Source organism: Megalops cyprinoides, chromosome 2 (genome assembly GCF_013368585.1).
Source record: "Megalops cyprinoides isolate fMegCyp1 chromosome 2, fMegCyp1.pri, whole genome shotgun sequence".
Lineage (NCBI taxonomy): Eukaryota > Metazoa > Chordata > Actinopteri > Elopiformes > Megalopidae > Megalops > Megalops cyprinoides.
Window position 1 is genome coordinate 40,932,693 of NC_050584.1, and position 19,822 is coordinate 40,952,514.

The 19,822-nt window shown below is 45.2% G+C and overlaps 1 protein-coding gene across 8 annotated transcripts in view; it reads left to right on the top strand.

Moving 5' to 3' along the window:
* Positions 1-19,822, top strand: part of celf5a (cugbp, Elav-like family member 5a) — a 156,042-nt gene that overhangs the window by 64,921 nt on the left and 71,299 nt on the right. For all 8 annotated transcript variants that reach the window (XM_036522267.1, XM_036522269.1, XM_036522270.1 and 5 more), the window contains exon 3: positions 19,701-19,749. In XM_036522267.1, the coding sequence (XP_036378160.1) occupies positions 19,701-19,749 (49 nt within the window). The remainder of the gene's footprint in view (positions 1-19,700; positions 19,750-19,822) is intronic.

The window sequence follows — 19,822 nt, forward strand, 5'->3', positions numbered from 1 at the left end:
TATAAAAGGCGTAAATGCACATAGGTGATGGGAGACGGACCCTCTCAGCATCCGTAATGAGGTGGGGGATTGCGAAGGGCTCTCTCCAGAGACCCAGCATCCTCCCTGCTCCTGCCAAAGCCCTGCACAGGCCCGCGCGGCCCACTGTTGGCTGGTAATTAATGTATTTACTGTGGGCGCAACTGGCCTTGCCAGCTCCTCTCCAGTTAACAGCCGTTAGAGGCGGAGAGTTAACAGGGAAAAGGCACGGCGTTTCTGCGTGCCGTTCTTCCTCTCACAGGAAATCTGTAAGCAACAGCAGCAGGGTTTTTTTTTCCATTTTTATTGATGCCAAGAATAGGGAACACAAAAGCAATTAGATTAAAACGTACACGGTTGTATCCAGTGGGGGTTGGTGCAGCCTTATTACTGCTCCAAGCTGCAACCTGAGAGCACCACTCCATCGACCGCACTACCAGGTATTCAATGTGCCCTTTAACATAATTTTACCAAATTGTTTTATCGCCAGCCAAGTATCTTTTGTTTGCTTGTTTAAATGAAAGGTATGATGCTCCACTCCCACTGTTTTTAAGTGTACATCTGTCAGGGGATTGAATTTTACAATGGTAATGGCAAAAGCTAGTGTCTTCAAACAACAAAGAGGACAGGGATGAATAATGTTAATGGTAATACTGGTAATAACATCCAAACTCAGCATGCAGAGAAGAAAGGCTCCCTGAGGGGTGCAGTGTGCGGTGTTGGGGTCATGAGAGGGAGGTGAGGGGGCGAGGAAGTGAGAGTCCTGTTCCCAGAATTCACACAACCCCAGCTCCCCCACACCGCAGGAACAGGGAAGGGCAAACGCTTGAATCATTTAAAACTCCTGAGACGAGGATCCATTACAGTGGCCAATCGTGAGCCGACGCAGCTGTTGGAGAACGCCGCGAGCCCTGGGCCACCGTTCCTTCTTAATTAAAAGACGGGGAGAGGCAGGATGGGGGAGGGGTGCCGGTGCAAAAGGAGAGGACAGGGAGAAAGTTGTGGAGTCTTTTTGGGTGCACACTCATGGGACAGGATTTTCTCAGAGTCAAGGCCAGAGGAATGGTTCACAGCATCAGCTTAAACCCTCCCACTGGTTTCAAAACTTAGAGGAGAAAGACACAGCATTTTTAACAAGCTGTTTCCCCCCAATGTTTTTCCAATAAATTATAGGAAAGCACTGATTAATCCCCTAAGGTAGAGTGTTGAAAAGAAGATGTCAGCTAAGTGTTTAATTGCTCAGGAACAATCCTCTTTTAGAAAGATTTTCAGCCTGGGGTCCTTGGAGAGAGGAGAGCAGTTCTGTAAATAAATGTATATTCATTTATAGCTCTCATCTTGTGTCAGCCTTGAATTGGAGGTAATGTTTAAAAGTAATGACTCCAGATGTGTCCCTCAAGCAGGTCCTACACTTTAGACGTGCACAGGGGATGAACATCAATGTCAGCCACTCTGGTAAAGAAGGGGTTAAGCTTTGAGGTCACAGATGCACCTCGGAACTTCAGCACCTAATACAGAGGTCTTTTATTTAAGCAGCTGGCAGGTTTTATTTGGTGTTTGTTATCCTCCTTTGACCTGTAGGGACTATTAAATGTCACTCCCCTTTAAGTGAAGAAGAAAGACAACTTTGCCCAACTTTGGTTCACCTTTAAAGGTCAGGTGTTGCTATGGTGACAATTATTTTTTCCCCTCTCTCTGTCTGTTTCTCCAGTTTCCTCTGTCTCACACTCTCTCTCTCTCTCTTTGCTCCTGAAGGATCGGAGAGTCTTTTTCTTAAAGGTTGTACTTCAGATATCTGCGTTGACGTTTTTATTAGAGGAGCTTGTTGCAAGCAACAGGAATGGCTGGGCAATGGGCATACGCAGGACACATGGTCACATCCATTCCTGCTCCCCTGCTGATGAGAATTAATGCGCTGTCGAATATGCAGCGGATTAGAATTTTTGCTTTTCAGTCCTGGTGCTGCAATTTATTAGAATTTGTTTGGCTGGCCCTGAAGTCTTCATTACAGAGTCGTGAGGCGCTTGGGAAGGGCCACGGAGGTCAGAATTTGGCAGAGCAAATGAAGATGCAGCCAGCCTGACAGCCCCTGGGAAACAAGCGCACAGACCCAGGGCTCGCAACTTTGTTTTGCTTCTGGTGTTACTGGGAGGAAACAGGCCACTAGTGTGTTTTCTTGTGTTCTTCCTGTTTATGCAGATCTACTCTCAGGAAAATTGTTGGTACACATTTGCCGCTCATGTGAATGGACTGCTCATTAACTGCGACAGGGCCACTGCCTTTCCTGTAATTCACTGATGAATTCTGGGACTAGTGAAAAAGTACCCTCAAGGGTAACAGCTTTACTGTATGTCCAGAAATCTAAAAAAAAAAAAAAAACAGGATTGTTTCTCTCACAAACCTCAACATTTACGGTATCCAATGCTATTGTTTTGTTCAGTTACCTCGTGCTTGGAAATGCATTATCTGATCAGCTGTCACAAAGAAAGAAATCAGGCAGAGCCCATTTTACAACAGACTCTGGGATGATGGGAAGGGAAATCAGGCACACATCAGGCACACCAGGAACCTCTGACATTTTAATCAGTCATCCGACTTCGCCAGCCATGCAAGGAATCGTCTTTTTATAATGGCTGCTACAGTGGAGTAGAATGTGTTCATGTTGTGGTTATTGTTAGATATTTTTTTTTGTTTCTTCCCTGAATCTTTTATGTCAACCCAGATGTCAGGAGCATGGAAGAAAAAAAAAAGACAGGTAGTTTTCAGCCCGAGTCAGTCCATTGATTGTTCTGCGTGGGGGTCTATTTGTGGGGATTTATGGGGCAGTGGCAGGGATGGGGTGGGGACACACACGCTGTGCCCAGAGTCACCCTGTGGGCAGAAGTCACGCTCGCGTAATCCCGACATCACCAGGGCTGTAACTGCAGTCCCGCTGCTCTGGGTAGAAACACAGAGTCCCTCCTTGTGTGTGCAGAGAAAGACATCATCCCTAATGATGTGAATTAACTGGAAACCCGGGAAATAATGAAGCTTACCAGGAAACAGGAGAGTATGGACAGAGCAGGGGTGCTCCTGCGCACATCGGGCGACAAACAGCGGCTCCCAAAATGTAAACAGCATGTATAAAAACGTTTTTAAATCAAATTTATTAGGGCCGGTTATTGTTTTATGTGCCTTTATGGCTTTTGCAGCGGGAGATGAGGGATGGAAACAGCAGAAAGAATGGCTATGAGACCATTAGTGGGTTTCTCACTGGGAAGCAGAAGGGATGCGATGTGACACAGACTGACTCGATTGCTGTTTCTCAGAATCAGACGCTGCAGGAGCTGTGCTCAGTGGCTGGAGACAGAGACTGGATGTGTACCTCTGCTGCCAGGAGGAAACGTTACACAACCTCTCAATACACCCTCAAGGAAGTGTTTTTCTCTTATTGATTGCTACAGGAATCTATCTGGGTTTCTCTGCAAAACCAGGGAGACACGCTGACATTGTAATGAGAATGAGGGAAGGCTATTTGGAAAACAAAATTGCTCAGATTTTCTCTTTTTTTTTTTTTTTTAAAAAAAAAACCTTTTCTGTTTTAATGTACTTGTGTAAACTGATCAAGCTAAAAATTCTCAGTGAGGTCTATAAAGATGTCTTACTAAGGAAGGAAGAGCAAAAAACCCCAACAATTTTCACCTTATTAAAGGGGATATTTAACATTCACAACAGGGACCTTTTAGCTGTAAAAAAAAACAATTTTCTTTCCAATGCTTTTCTGTGGCCCAGATGTATAGCGGATGGATTCATTTTATCACATAAATTATTTATCAAACTTAAATAAAAAATATTCAGGGCCCAAAGTGGTGATTTATGTGTTCTTACATATATTAGTTATGGTCTGGACATAAGCAAACGTATACTGAGTGCTGATATTTAGTAAAGCTGAAAGTAATTTAAAGATTTGATAATAAAATCAGCACAACATCAAAGGCTTGCTTTCATAAATATGTTATTACAAGTAAACATGATAATTGAGCCAGGAAAATGCAGCAAGCATTGTATTACTTAAATTATCGTTCAGTACAGGCTCTACACTTAAAAATAAGTAGCACAGATGAGCCTAGGAGCAAAACTTTTGTTTATTCTTTCACAAGACACTGTTGGCAAAATATTACAGTACCTACAAGGACCTCAGGATTCCAAAATATTAAGATGATTTTGCAACATCTATAAAATGGGCTCAACACAGTCCAGAATTTTTAGAACTGTAATTATCTAACTTTGCAGGCAGCTGCCTGGACTTGTCAGAAGAACTGTTGTTGAACACACAACAGCCATGAAACAGATAATACAGTGAACACACAAAAGTCTGGGGAAAGCCTACTAGAATGAGCACAGTGCAGCCCAGGACACAGCTGTTATGCCAAATATACTGCAACACAGGAAACAGCTGCTACTCGGAACACATTGCAGTGCAGGACACAGCTGATACAGTGAGCACAAAAAGGCTAGGAAGCAGCTGTGACAGTGAGTGTACCACAGTGCAGGAAACAGCTGTTACACCAAGCACGCTGCAGCCTAGAAAACAGCTTTTACAATGAACACGTCGCAGCCCAGGAAACAGCTGCTACACTGAACATGCTGCGTTGCAGGACATAGCTGTTACTGAATGAACACTAATGAACACACAAAGTCTAGGAAACAGCTGTGACACTGAACATACCTCAGTGCAGGACACAGCGGTTACACTCAGCACGCTACAGCTTCGGAAACAGCTGTTACAATGAGCACACTGCAGCTTAGAGCGAAGCTGCTACAACGAACACAAAAAAAGTATAGGAAACAGCTGTTACACTGAACACACAACAGCCAGGAAACAGCCGTTACACTGAACACACTGCAGAGCAGGGCACAGCTTTTACGCTGCTTGCAGTGTGTTCAGAGAGCACAGAGCGAGGTGCAGGGGAGCGCAGTGAGAGGCTTGGTGGGTGGCAGCGGCAGCAGCAACGGGGTCATTTACATATAAATGAAAGTTGCCGATCACACGGCGCTGACCCCATTTATTCCAGCGGACAGACAGGCAGGGAAGGCAGGCGCCGGCGAGTTGCCGAATTACTCCAAATTACCGCATTTCCATCTCCACATCGGGCCTGTCAGCCCCGCACTCATCGCCGCCGCATTCTTCGCCGCCAGGATTGACTCTAATTGGCAGTGGTGAATTTAAAGGACCTGTCATTGCCTGTGCCTGTCACCGACGCGACACCTACCCGCTGGATTAGAAAAATACAAGGGGAGAGTGTGTGTATACAGAGAGAGACAGTGCCCGTGAGACAGAAGCGGGAATGTGGTAAACATGAGCACCCCGCCATATAATCCTGGCGGAGCGGAATTATGCAGCCCTCCTCGCTCTCTCGCAGGATGTGAGCTGTTTGACCGAGCATCTGCGCAGGCCCCCCGTTCTGCGCCCTGCAGCATCGCCACAGTCATCTGCTCAGCATTAGACCAGGTTTTGCGCCCCCCGCACACCTCGGATCCGTCTGTTTCGTACGTCAGAGCTCTGTGTTTTCACACACGATAGAACGACAGCTGTGTCCTTAACATACAAACACGCAGCATGTAATCCCCTGACAAGAGCTCGTCATTTACAGGCACAACCGAGTCTCGGCGTTGTAGGGCGAAGCAGTTTATTTGGCTTGTAAAGCAAAACCGAGTGCCAGTTTGCCTCTTTGCAGACGGTCTTGGCCAGTCAAGCGAATTCCCTCATTAGTTCATTAAAATAAGGATGCTGCCTGACTTTGGAAGTGAAAATAAGTCAAAACTACCTCCTAATTGCTGAAGATTGATACATTCACTGAACATCTCAGTAATCAGCGTCTTTTATTTGTTTAATGAAACGACGGGGATCATGGAGTGACCCTCTGATCATTAGTATAATTATGCAGCGAAAAACACAGGAACCTCGTTTCCATGTTTATTGGGAATTGTTTTTTTTAATGTGAATCTAATGCATAATCCAGCAAAACAGCCCCAGTGAAGGGGGAGCTGTCCACAGCTGAAAGATTCTGGTGTCTTCCCATTGGAACGTTGGATTTACCGTTACCCCCAGGTACGAAATAGGAAGATTACTTTTGGTTGAAGAATAAACTGGATTCCTAAAGAATGCAACTTTAAACAGATATGGATTCAATATTTATGAAAGGGTACAGTGGGGTAACATGTCTCTTTGATAGCTTTAGAAATGAAATCTTTATGCATACAATTATTTCTTTTTTATATTCAAGTGTGTGTGTGTGTGTGTGTGTGTGTGTATGTCGGGGGGGGGGGGGGTGTCTGTGGCAAGTCACATTGTATTCATCATTCTGCTAGCACTACCCTAATTAAAGGCAGTTTGGATGCATCTTATTGTGGTTTAGGAACATCGCATGAGATGCGGTCATACAGCTCTGAGCTGAACAGAGGATAATGCAGAGCACAGTGAGATATGAGCAGCGGCCACTTGACAATAACGTTTTCATTTCCTGTTAATTAATTAATGCCCATCTCTGCTGGGGACCCTGGGGGCACCCAGGGACACAAATGGCAAATGTCAAGTCTCTCATGGAAAAGAAAAGACAGACAGAAGGGAGAGTGAACGTGCGCACAGACATAAGCACTGTGTGTATGCATACAATGAAAAATATTTACATTTATTTATACAGAGCAGGTGGTACTCAGATGAAGAGTGACAAATATATGTGGTCTCTGAAGAAAAGGCATTGCGTATGGTGGATTTTAAAGACCGGGGGGTTTTATGCATAATTTAAACATATAAAATTAAGGGCAGAATGACTGTTAAATATGCGGTATGGAAGTCCTATTCATCTTCATCTGAGGCTTTTAAATCTTTCAGATGGCTGTTCGCTTTGAACAACCAAGATTTCAACACCTCACTCATTCCTCACTTTCCAGCTTAAGAACAACTGTCCGTGAAGGGACATATGAAATAATCTCTCATATGAATCATCCCCTCCGAGTCTGGAGGCTAATGAAAAGCCCAAATTGCCATTGCTTCTCCCTCTAACCACGAAATGCCGGAGAATGTCTCGAGCAGGATGGTTGAAACGCAGTCTGCCAGACATTTCATTATATTCAGTGCAGCTGGATAACCTTGGATTTGGTACATTTGTGATAGAATAATCAGTTTTGACGTGTTGGGTGAGCGATGAGAGAGCTTTCTACATTTGGAGTACATGAAGACCTCCTACAGCTTGGTGTGGAGTGCTCTGGGGGAGTTGAAAGACCACGCACATCTACGGGGTGTGCTCTCCTTTAACAACTGAGCACACGGACTACCTGGTTAACTCCAGTCAAGATGCATTTCCTCAGCTGGATAACCTGTCCCGCTAATAACATAATCTGTGACCCTGTAATGCCATTAGCAGGCCTAAGAGAAATCTGACCTGATGTCCTTTGATGGACTCATAATGGATCTGTCATAGGAGGCACCCCTGGTGCTCCCACAGGGGCTGCATCTGAATCCTCAACACGCCAGGACCCCTGACTTCAACCCCCTCATCTAGGGGGTCTATTATGACAGCGGCCCCAAAATAAAGAGGCAGCAATGATGGCTCGGGTTTGTAATTATCTGTGAACAGTGTGGTTATTTGCTATCGAATTCCAATGGGGAGGGATCAATGAAATCCATATGGGGTGTTTATTCCTAGGCTCAGTCACCGCGACGGTGGGTGGGGGAGTGTGGCGGAGGAAGGGAGGGAAGGGGAAGGCGGCCTCCTTATCTAAAAGGATGAGTAATTATTTGTTTCCACTGCCAGCCTCATTTGTATTTTTACTGAATTACCCCAGATGTGCAACCTGAACCCACTTAAGCGTGTCACTTAGTGTTTGTTTAGGTTTGCGGAGAACACAGGCCTCATCAAGTTACAATGAGGGAGTCTGTGGTTAAGTGGCCACTTGTCACGTTTATTTATTTCATTTCTCAAATGTGAGGCATACTGCCGCTGTCTAAGCTGATTCAGCTAGGACAAGGTGCAGGCAGGGCGTAGGTGAGCATGCGTGCTTCCGCCAGAACACACCGCGAGCTGGATCCGCTCTCAAGAGCCAGCTCATTTCAACTGAACCATTTCAATTTGAAAGACGTGCTTTGATGCCACCTTGCCACCTCTGAAAACAGACACTGCATCTCATTCTCGGGTGTTACATGAAATGTTATGCAGCAACATATAGTCCCTGTATAATTTGAATAATCTTTAATGTATTTATATATAGTCACAAAGTACATAATCCTTTTCGAGAGGCACAGTAGGAAGCTGCACTTAGGAACACAGGAGTGTATGTGAATTAACAGTGTGAAATTACAAACAGTACAGAATACTGGAATGGCCCCCACAGGCAATTCTGCACCCTGCTACAGACCCACTTCTGCTGTATGAGCTGGATTTGAGATGTATGAAAATCTCTCACGAACCCATGATATACATTATAAATGAAGTTTCCCATTCGGCACGCCTGTCATCCACATGAAATCTCATATGCAGTCCACCTCCCCCACCCCACCTCCCCCTCCCCCCACCTCCGTGTCAGCGACATGTTGAAGATCATGTGACCAGGATCATGGAGCGTGTTGGGCCTCCTTGCCTGCGGTCACAGCACACGTTGATTCGTCTCCCCCGGTTTTTTATTGATTTTATTTTAAACAAGGGAAAAATGTTTGAGAAATGAGAACCCCGAGGGAACAGGGAAAGAGGAGAGAAAATGGGGGGGAAGAGGGGGGAGAAAAGGAGAGCTGAGAGAAAAAGTGATTTAACTGTTAAATCTCTGTTTCACAGCCTCTCGGTGGATTAAGTCAGACGCAGTAATATCAGAACCTTGGACAGAGCACAGTTCCCCTTCTGAAATATGAGCATATGCAAGTCAGGCTCTGTGTTTAAGATCTGTTTCAGCTCTCCCTTTACTTTGTGGTTTCTAAATGAATAGCTTAGAGTTGGCAAACTCGTCTCATTTCATGTCATGGTACAGTTCCTACTTTAAAATGATTCCCTGCTTAGTTCAATTTAAGTTGTGCGCGGAATAATCGATCCCCCCATTAATTCTACTTAGCAGCGCTTCACAGTACAAGCATGAGGTTTAGTAGTCCACAAAGGCCACCTGTGCTGAATGGGTGACCTTTACAAGCCTTGGGCCTGCATTGATTTTCAGCAGGACTTATTTCATGAACTGGGTTTTAAGACAGGACTCAGATGAAGATGAACTATGAGGCTAAATCACTTTTCTTGGCCCTTTTTCCTCTCCTCCTTGGCCTTCTTTGCAGGAAAATAAATGCCTCACCTCACACTCTTTTGGCACTCTTTCGAATGAAGTGCAGGTCTCTGAGACACTCTTGAAAGGAGCTCAGCACTGTCAGTGAACCATGAGGCACATGTTTTGTACAGAATATGGGCAGATCAAGTTGCCTGTGGGGCAGACCCTCTGTATTTACAGGTCCTATGAAGAATGCAAAACCTAATGCAGTCTGCCCCAAAGAACCCTGACAGCTCCTAGAACAATGGCATAAGTTGGACACACTGGAAATTAGGGGAGTGGAGTGAAATTATTGCTTGATAAGGTCAAAGGTTCAAGTCCTGAATACCACTGCAGCTGGCTTGAACATTTGTATTTTATTCATGTTTTCCACTGGTAAAGCCTGGCAGTGTGAAGGGTTTGCAGAATATAACCTGCATTCAAATGAAGGGCTTATAAATTGAAAATTGGGGTCTACTGAGTATGTGGCACAGTCTGGAGGTGGAAGCTCAGAGAGTGTACATGCAGAGAGGGGTTTTACCCTCGTACATCAACGTTGATATGAGACATACCTTTAAATTTAATACCTACCTATGCATATATGCATGCATGCAAATGTTCCGTGTGCCCGGAGGTTGTGTGAGCAGGTGAGGTCAGCTCCCGCCCACGTTGCGCAGATCAGGAGGTGAGACCGGAGTGAAGCATGCCTCTCTAGGAGGGCTGCATAAATGACTCTGACAGGGACACATCTCTCTCGGCAGCTGATGTGACGTTGGGAGACGGCCCCCAAGCTATCCTGACACCTCAGCTGTGGCTCAGCAGCTGCCTGTGGGGGGTTGCTACGGCACGGCTCCTTCTGGAGCTGAGGAGGAGGCTCGGGTCCTGTTCAACAGCATGTGTGTGGGACCACCCCATTTCTCATGTCACTCACCTCCTGTTGATCCCCATCCAAAAAGGCAGTGCCCGGGCCTACCTTGAGTCACACAGCAGCATGGAGACAGGCAAGAACACCTTCCTGCTGGGGTTCAATGAGTTCCTCTCAAGAATCAAACAACAAAAACCTTCAGAGGAAACAAAATCACAAATAGACAAACGTTTTCCATGAACTTTCTCCTGAATTAGAGCTGCTTTCTGCCCTTCTGAGTCACTGCTGATGTCAGCGCTTCAGGTCTTCATCTGTTCAGGGTTGAACTAGACTTGAAATGGTTCAGCTGAAGTTACAAGCAGAAACTGACAAATCAGAAGGAATGCCTTTGATTCCTTGGCTGCTAAGGAGATTGAAGATTAATTCTGCAATCTCCTTTGCATCCAAGGCATTTCTTCAATATTTAAATCCAAAACAAAAGAGGTATATAGATAGGATTATTAAGGTTGTGTATTTGAATACCGACTGGGTTGGCATGAAAGAGCAACCGGTGAGACTTCACCCTGCCCACCCATTAACAGCACAGACAATATCCTCAGACAATGTCAATATCAATATCCCTCGAAGATTTGAAAAGAGTTGTGGGATATGCTAGGGACGCAAGAGTGGAAACTGTTGGTGGCGGCAGCAGGTGATGTGCGGTGTGACGGGCTGCATTGATATGCTGGGAATGGAGCTCTCAGCAGATGGACAGAGCGGGCTGGGCATGCATCACTCCTCCGAGCTCTGGCTGTCTCTCAGCCCCCCTCAGAATCTGCATTCAGTCAGAGGCGGGCCCAGGCAGCGCAGCACACGGACCCTACCCACATTTCCACCGTCTAGGGCCAAAGCTCTCGTAATTCATTGTCATTATTACATTAACATAGATCTGGAGCGTGGAAGTTGCCGGCCTGTAGTGGAACGGAGCGGTTGGACGAGTGGAGGTAACGAACACCTTTTGCCTGACCGACCGCGGAGCTGCGCGAAATAAAAAGGCTGTCGCCACAAAACACGGTAGTGAAGCAAAACAAAAGGTGAAATGGATCCGGGCCGCTGGGCTCTGGGCTCTGGGAGTCTGCCCCTCCGCCTGCCTGCTGATGTGTGAGGGAGGACACTGCGCTGACGGAGACAGCGAGGTGCATTATTATTCTGGGAACGCTTCCTTGGGCAGATGGACGGGCGGTTCTGGCTGTGTACCGTTCCGAGCCTCAGGTCTCTCTCTCCCTCTCTCCCTCTCTCTCTCTCTCTCTCTCTCTCTCTCTCTCTCTCTCGATCTCAATCTCTCTCTCAAACTGACGCTTGTTTAGATCTCCCTCGCTGCCAAGACAACATGCTTCGCTGCCTCTCTCCTTTCTGCTTGGGCTTCTTCCTCTTCTGCGCTGCTGTTGTCATCCCCCCAGGAACATGGTGGGGGTGGTGGGGGGAGGGGGGATAAAAAAGTGCAAGCTGTGGTGAATTGCTAATAGGCTATCATGGTGCTCTGGAGGGGCAGGCTCACTGGAGGTCTGTAAACCATTAAAGAAACGTCAACTCTGCATAGGTATGCCGGGAATTATGGGTCAGCGGCCAGGAAACATTGCCTTCTGCCGATTGGTCGAAGCAGCGCCCTGTAATCTGTCACAATCCAGCACTTGCAGTGACAGCACTGGGAACATCCTCAACTCATCACACAGCAGGGGCAAAGGACATCCAGTGTGTGTGTATGTGTGTGTGTGTGTTTTTGTGTGTGTGTGTGTGTGTGGACAGATTATCACCTTAGTGATTATCACCTTACATTTCCTAAAGGGAGAACCATATTAAATGCCAATAAAATTGCCAGTCTTGGCAAACAAGGCATAAGCATTTTGGTTATATGAACAGTTAATACAAATGTATGAGATGAGAGGCCGTATTATTTGTGATTTTCTTGCTTTTTCAGTAAGGTTCACTATAAGTAGATTTCTGTTGCTTTTAAAAATGCATGCAATTGTGCATATGATTGTGTAGTCTCATCTTGTGTACATTTCTGAATAATGGCCCCACTATGAAATGCAGCTGTGATTGAGGAATACTCCACTTGGCTTCTGTCTACTTTCCTTCCCCATGATCTGACTCCCACTGGCTCTCCTTGCTGTGAGATGACATGTTGAGATTGATGTGAACTACCTTTAGATATGGCTCTGCTCAGTCATGTTAGCTACCGTGTTATCAACTGACTGCAATGCTTCATAACACACTGTACCACACGCACACACACACGCACGCACGCACACACACACATATACACATAAATGAAACAAAAAGAAAAAAAAAAACAAATTCCTAATCTTGCATGTGCTGTGAAGATAAGATTCTTAAGATAGGTGGGAGAATGGCAGAGCGTCATAAAGAAGCTGCTGCAGCAGCATTTGTTGACACGGATTTACAATGAGCCTCCCGTTGCTCCGCGCATTACTGTAACACGCCATGTCAATAGCTCTTTGAGTTGAGAAGCGTCGGTGCTCAAGACGGCTGGGAGAGATCCCTTTCCCCTGATAACTGAGCGTGGCTCCAGTGCTCTATTGAGTGCTGTGACTGATGGCTAGGGGATGCTGGGTGAAACCCTTGCCAGTTCACTGGACCTTCTGCCACACCTCTTTACCTCCCACCTTGTGCATCTGTCACATCCGCGCCACTGTAAGCTGCACAGGAAGCATGCCCCGGCCCTCGCGGGTAAATATTTACCATGGAGCTGGGCGGGCTCGGACATTAGAAAGTCAAAAGCATCAAAACACAGATGAAGCAGTTTAGCTGGCTGAAGTTAAGCCTGAACATGTGCCGGCCTGTTAAAGGGACAGTTTGACATTCACGCTCATCAAAACTGAGTGAATGCTGGAAATAAGAGATGCCTTTCTCAGCAAACAGCTGCAGAATTGTCATAAAGTATAATTCCTAAAATGTATAAGTACTGTATAACCTAGAAGCTAGAAGAGCAGTTTGGAAATGGTGCCTATGGCTACGTCCTTCTGTATGTCGTTTGTGACCAGGTCCACCTGAAGTCAGCAGTGTTGGATGCATGATAAGATAGGGACAAAGCCGAGGGGGATGTACACAGAGGATTATGGGGGACGACACAGGCAGTGTGAGGAACAATGCAGTGTATGTGACACTGGGCTGCTCAGACCCCAGACCCAGGTCTGGGAACCAGCCTGGAGCATTTCCTGCACAGCAGCTTACTGCAGAACTGTCCAGCGCATGCAAGGCTTGGACACGCTGCACAGTGAAATGGAGATAAAAGTTCATGCCACTGGGAAAGGAAGTCACCATCACTGGGTTCTTTTGTTTTTTGCATGTTACAGAATGTGGCCCCAGAGGAGAGGCAGGAGGAATGCTCTCACACTGGCGGGAGCGCTCATTGCCTCAGGAGCCTGTGGCCTGTCTAAACTTCAGTTCTTACTGGTTTGGCGGTGATAGAAACCCCCGGGTTTAGTGGCTGCCACTGACAAGGCTGTACACTGAAGGCTCTTATCAGCATTACCACAGTGGCGCTAGGAGCCAGATTCCACACACACACACACGCACACACACACTCACAGAACACATACAGCTCTCCTAATCTTTATTCACAATAATACTTCTCATATATACAGTATATGAGAAGTGCCTGTTGTGCTAATTTTATTCTGTATAGTAGATTCTTTATATAAACTTTGTCCCTGGAAATAAAGTCAGTGAAGCCAGGAGGCAAGACTAGAGAAATCACAAGAATGCTTGCTCTCTTTTGCACTCCTCTTTCCCTTTGTTTTTTTTTACATCTTTGTCTCTTTTTTATCTTTTGTCTCTTTTACTCTTGCATTTTCTCATTCTTGTCTTGCTGTTTCTCTTCTCTGTTCCTTTCCTTTCTTGCTTCCCCAATTACATTCTCTCCGTCTCTCTCTCTCTCTCTCTCTCTCACTCGGTGCTGTAGATTTATTAGCTGAGCTAAGGCTCTTGGCTGTCACCGCTCAGCACACTTTCAAATCAATAATTGGAAATATTAATTATCACAGCTGGGATGCTCCAGTCAGAAGGTGTTTATTTTCCTATTAGGAATAACAGAGGAACGTGAGCTTTGATGGTCTGGTAATATGTATTAATAATGTGGGGGTAGTCTGTTATTTCTCATTAAACTTGAATAAAACCAGAGGCATTTGCACGTTCCGATTACAGCGCATCTCTTCACAGTCCTCAAATGCCGTTAATGGCAGAGGTCATGAAAATCAGAAAGGATGGTTGAGATTCATCTGACATGTTAAAGTCCCTCACATACAATTTCATGACTAACCCTTCTTTTAAGTCTCGCCAAAACAGCTCTCATTGTGAGATTTATGCAAACAATGAGCACAACTAATTTGAAGATTTCTTTTTTAAAACATAAAGATGTGAGCGGTTTTCACCATGGAGCACAAACTCCAGCTGGCAGGTGTGCTTCTATAACCTACACTCCCAGAGGTTTCTCTCCCCGCAGATGCCCAGGGCCCAAAACTCAGCTGCACCACTCTGGGTTTCTTAATTGAACTGAGGCTTAGCAGGACAAATGGGGCTGTTACGTAAACGCATATGGATCTATGGACGTGCACGCCCCTCAAAGCACCAGAATGGCAGCGGAGGGAAGAGAAAGCACGAAGGGGCGGGAAAAAAAAAAAGCCTGCAGATGGATACAGTGTTACGGGGGCATCGGTTGTACTGGGGCTTCGACAGCAATTGTAAATTTTAATCAAACGCTATTTTCTGCTTTGTTGTCGGTGGCACAAGCTGAGCGTTCCTGCCTGGCGGAGCGCTGGGTTTCGATGGGCTCCCTGCTGGGAGAGTGTTGATGAGATCCATTTTGGCTCAGTCTCTCTCCCCCGGTGTTCCCCCGACTGCGGCGGCATTACCCCGCCTGTCAGCGTCGCCTTGTTCGCCGTGACCCTTGGGGCTCTGTCACACAAGCGCGCACGGGCGGCGTGGGGAGAGCTTACTTCCAATCACACGTCTCTCTCTCTCTGTCACACTCCCGCTCCCCGCTGCCAGACCGTAGCATACTGCTACCCGACAAAATGCACTCCGCTATCATTTTCCTTCATTACAATGTTGCTTTTAAGTCCCCAAACAAAGCGGTCTCTCACAAGCCCCTCTTAACCTTCCTGCTCTCCACTCCCCCACATAAAGGCACAATACTGTAGGACGGGTATATTTAACATAAATGTGTGAGCTACGTGAATGACATTTGAAAAGCACAGCTAGATTTAATTGGTTCAGTTAAGAAAATTGATGGCATCTGTCCTCCGTCGAAGGTGTGTTGATAATAATGTGTGGGCCCGTGTACGGATGAGTGATTCAGTCTGTGCAAGTGCATCGACCCATGCATCATGTCAAATGAAAAGCCTGGGCTAAAAAGCTAAATATACTCTGTTTTTAATCAAATTTGCTCACTTCAAGAAAGGTAACCATACCATCTACAGGCTTCATCAGCATTGTGAAAGCTTTCCACCTTAAATGGGGTTCATCTTCTAATTAATATCCTTACAATGGTAAACAGAGGCCCCTTTTGGATGGGAAACAGTAAAGCACATTTACATAAGTGACTGTGAAAGTTTTCTAGATACATTCACTGGAGCATTGGGGTTTATGTTCATTTAGAATTGATGTTACTAAACACCAGGCTGAATAACACACACCAAAGGTGAAACAGGGATTGATCTAATCCACACTTTTAGCTTTTGTGAGAATAATGAATCTAGCACAAACTGTTTGGCTAACTCCTGAAATTTATACCGAACCCCCGAAAAATACGCTACTATATTGTACACACATTACTATGTGCTCCCCATGCAAAGCCTGTATTGCAACACTGCTTTTCTGTAAATATAATCATTATCAGTCCAGTGCGAATCTGTGCCATTGTTGGGGTTGCCACCTGCATTTTAGCGGACTCCCCCCCCCCCATCTTGTTCATTTTGGAAGCAATTTCAAATGATTCATTCAATTTTTGTCATTTAGTGCAACTTGTGACTATAAACAAAATATTCTGTTTCGAGCAGTAACTTCAATATTGTAAATGATCAACAAAATCTGATCTAAATTAAAACATCATCAACTGCTCTGTATGGTTTAGTTTAAATAGTAAAAAATAAACAAGAAATGAAAAGGGTAAAACATCCTATGTACATGCATGTGGAGGTAACACGTTGGTAAGATGCTCTGGATAAAAGCCTCTGTCTAATAGATAAATGTAAATGTAAGGATTATGCTGTGATAACCTCTGCTTCATGCATTCTCTCTCTTGATGTCATGGTGTGTGTGTGTTTAAATATATATGCTGTTAGTGTATCAGACATAGTCCATTTTTTGGTTCATTCTGTTTAAGAAAAAAAATTTGTACCTTGGTTCAAGCAGTGGCGGTTGTGTGAATCTGATGTCCTCCACAGTGAAAGAAGCAGCATATCCATGACTGTCACCTTGCCAGTACTGTGTGAATTTTTTAGCCTGAGGGTTGTCCGAAGTACACTGCTATTTTCCAGCATCATTTGAGTTACATTCCTCTCTATGCCTGAGTGTTCTGTGGCAGGGTCAGAGGAATTATGGCCACTCCTATTGATCATTGTAGTGGGTGTTCTACTACCTGCAGACTCCAGTGAATGCTTCAGACGCAGGTGTTTTAACAACAGTAATGTTGTGTATTGTGTTGATTCTTTACCTCAACAGGATACTCTGAATTGCATGAAGTGCATGTCACCTTGCTAAAATGGCCCTCTTTCACTTGAAAAGATTGATGCTCTAGACTTCTTTTATCCATTTTTCAGGCAATATCTGGAAAAATAAGCATCACTGGACTCTCAAGTATTATTTTCAACACACAGGCCTACATGAATCAGGGTAAAGTTGCAGCATTTTGGTTCAGCTCTCTGAGTTGCAAGTATTTGGTTAAATCCGAACCCATCTGAAAAAGGGAGGAATTATGCAGAGTGAATCCAAAACTAAATCCTTTGCATTGGGTGCTCCTTTCCAGTGGAGTAATCATGTGACCATTATTCCCTGCTCTCTGTTTGCCTGCTTGTATGCGTGGCTCCGCCTCCCTGTGTCTACCAGCATGTGTGTAAATGTGAGAGGCAAGAGGGTGGAGCCGGGGCTGGAAGGATGCCATTCAACTGCACAGCAATCTTATCTAAGAGTTGCAGGCAGCCCACCCCCAACCCCCCCCAGCCTATTCCAAGGAAACAAGAAGAACACCCCAATACCCCAATTAGAACCTGTGCTGTCCAATGCACAGAATTAACCCATTCCCCTCACCGGGTTTCTTATCAGCTGGGTAGAAAAGGCTGAGAGCATGGGCTCACAAGAAATGGAAGAGAAAACCCCCAGCAAACTCTTATGTCAATGATATAAAAGGAATGGTTTCCCAGACAACAGCAAGAGTTTAACGATTACTTTCTTTGTTTACTGTAAATGTGTGTGTGTGTGTGTGTGTGCGCGCGTGTGTGTGGTACTGCTGAATGGTACTGAACTGAAATCCATCAATACAGAACATACAGCAAGAAGCCAAAGAAATGGCCCATTAAACCACCATTTTATTGCCTGAACAGTAACTGGTTTCAAAGATGCATCCTAACGCACAGAAGCCTTGTAAACAAGGCCCATATGTTAAGGAGTTATTTCTAGAAGGTTCAGTATTAAAGAATGGTAAAAAAAATAATGGGAAAGGGCATACAAACCAAAGATCCCCCATAATGCCTTTCACAGCTCTTAAGTCCTATAAAGGATTTGAAGTGTATTGTGTAAGGACAGGGTGTAAGATTGCTTAAGGAAATTTTGCATTTGCTGTAAAAGTGGTTTGCAGATCCAAATTCAAACTTAGGTAATTCTCAGCAAATAGGAGTGAACTGCTCCATGTTAACACAAGCGTTCTGCCCATCCATTTAAACACAGCCACTGTGGTCATGAGTCCTCACATGACTAATTGCAGGCAGGCACTTAGATGATAGATCCATCTCACTTCGATTCTGTGGGGGAAGGGCAAACCTCTCACTGCCCGAACTGCAGGGCAGTGAATGAGTGAGGCCAGATACAGGGGTCTGAACCTCAACCTTCAAAAGCATAACATCTCCCCTTTTCCTTACAAAGACTTAGCCCTCGCTAGTTATTATTTACGATGGGTAAATTTATGGAATAATTCCAGAGAGGAAGGTTACTTCCTTCCTCAAGGTGAAAATGGATACGTTTAGCACTTAATGAATCTGGCCTGGCCCTCTCCCCCATATATCAGCATGTTATTAAGACGTTTTAAAATCCCATTATGGTGTTTCTCCTTGAACAAGTCACGCTTTTATGGGACTGCCCTGTCTTTAAATCTGACCTTTTTAGCTCTGCTTCGGAATTGGACAGTAAAAAAAAATACATAGAGGGAAAAAATTGCGAGTGAAAAAAATGTTGATCTTAGATTCTTTCAAACATTTTTCAATGCTTGACTCAGAAGCCGTGAGGGACCAATGTTTTGGAGCAATAAAAAGGTGCTTAATTCCTGGTTACAGATGGCTGAGAGGGCCTTGAAGGATATGAGATTGCTTTGCATATTTCGGTAATCTTGTCACAAATCGGTGCAGATCTTGGTCCTTTTTCATTAAAAATCCGCCTGCTGCTTTATTATTAAAGCAATTTGTTTTGGATAGGCACAGGATTCCCCTCAGACTGAAACTCAGGGGGTTATGGGAATAGAAAAAGGCATGGCCTCTCTTTAGCTGTTTTTTCCTCTTGGTTGACTGACATAATTAAACAAAATAGAAAATTTTGATCCTCATCAATTTTTTCCAATATCAATGCCTTCAATGCTTTTGAATTTCTGCAGTTGTCTATATCCTTACTGTTGTTGTCAGCAAACTAAAGTTGAGACATTTTCTGGAGGCCTCTGCTTTCTATAGTAAACACTTCATTCATGGAATATGTGTCTGAAAAACAAAAGTTTACACTGAAGTTTGCAGAAGAGGGAACTATCTAGCCTGAACCAGAATAATGGAAAACCGAAAGGAGAGAGACAGTACACAAACCAGGCTGAGATGACAGAAACATCTAATCCAGCAAACCCTATTCTTATCAGGTCCTAGTGGATTACTGTGAGCCCTGTAACCACAGTTTCCTTCCCGGCCAGTCGCTCTCCACAGCCCATGGGCCAGGGATCAATGGGGCTTCATCAATTCCCCTTCTCCTCGGGCTCCATTGAGTTTTATTGTTGTAGCGTTTCCTTCTCTGTCGTCAAGATTGTCAGGGTGAGTGCACAAACACACAGGCAAGGCAAAGAGAGAGCGCATTGGTGTTGTATTTGTCTTAATCGGGGGCGAGGCAACTTAGTTTCCATTCTGGCGTGTGGCAGAGCAGTAGCCCAGCACCTCCCTCAAGTCGCTCCCATGCATAGCGGTTTGATCAGTATCTGGTAGAGCTGTTTGTGTGGGAGAGGAGCCTGACACTTCAAGCTCGTTACCTCATTGTGTCGCCGAGAGTTCCTCACAGAAGGACTAACCTCCTCGTCTCTCTATTGTTCTTCCAGATGACTCGCCCCATCCAGGTGAAGCCTGCTGACAGCGAGAGCCGTGGAGGTAGTTGTCTTCTTTTCGCCATGCTTTTTTCTTCCTCCCCCCCCCCCCCCCCCCCCCTCTCTTTCTCTCCCTC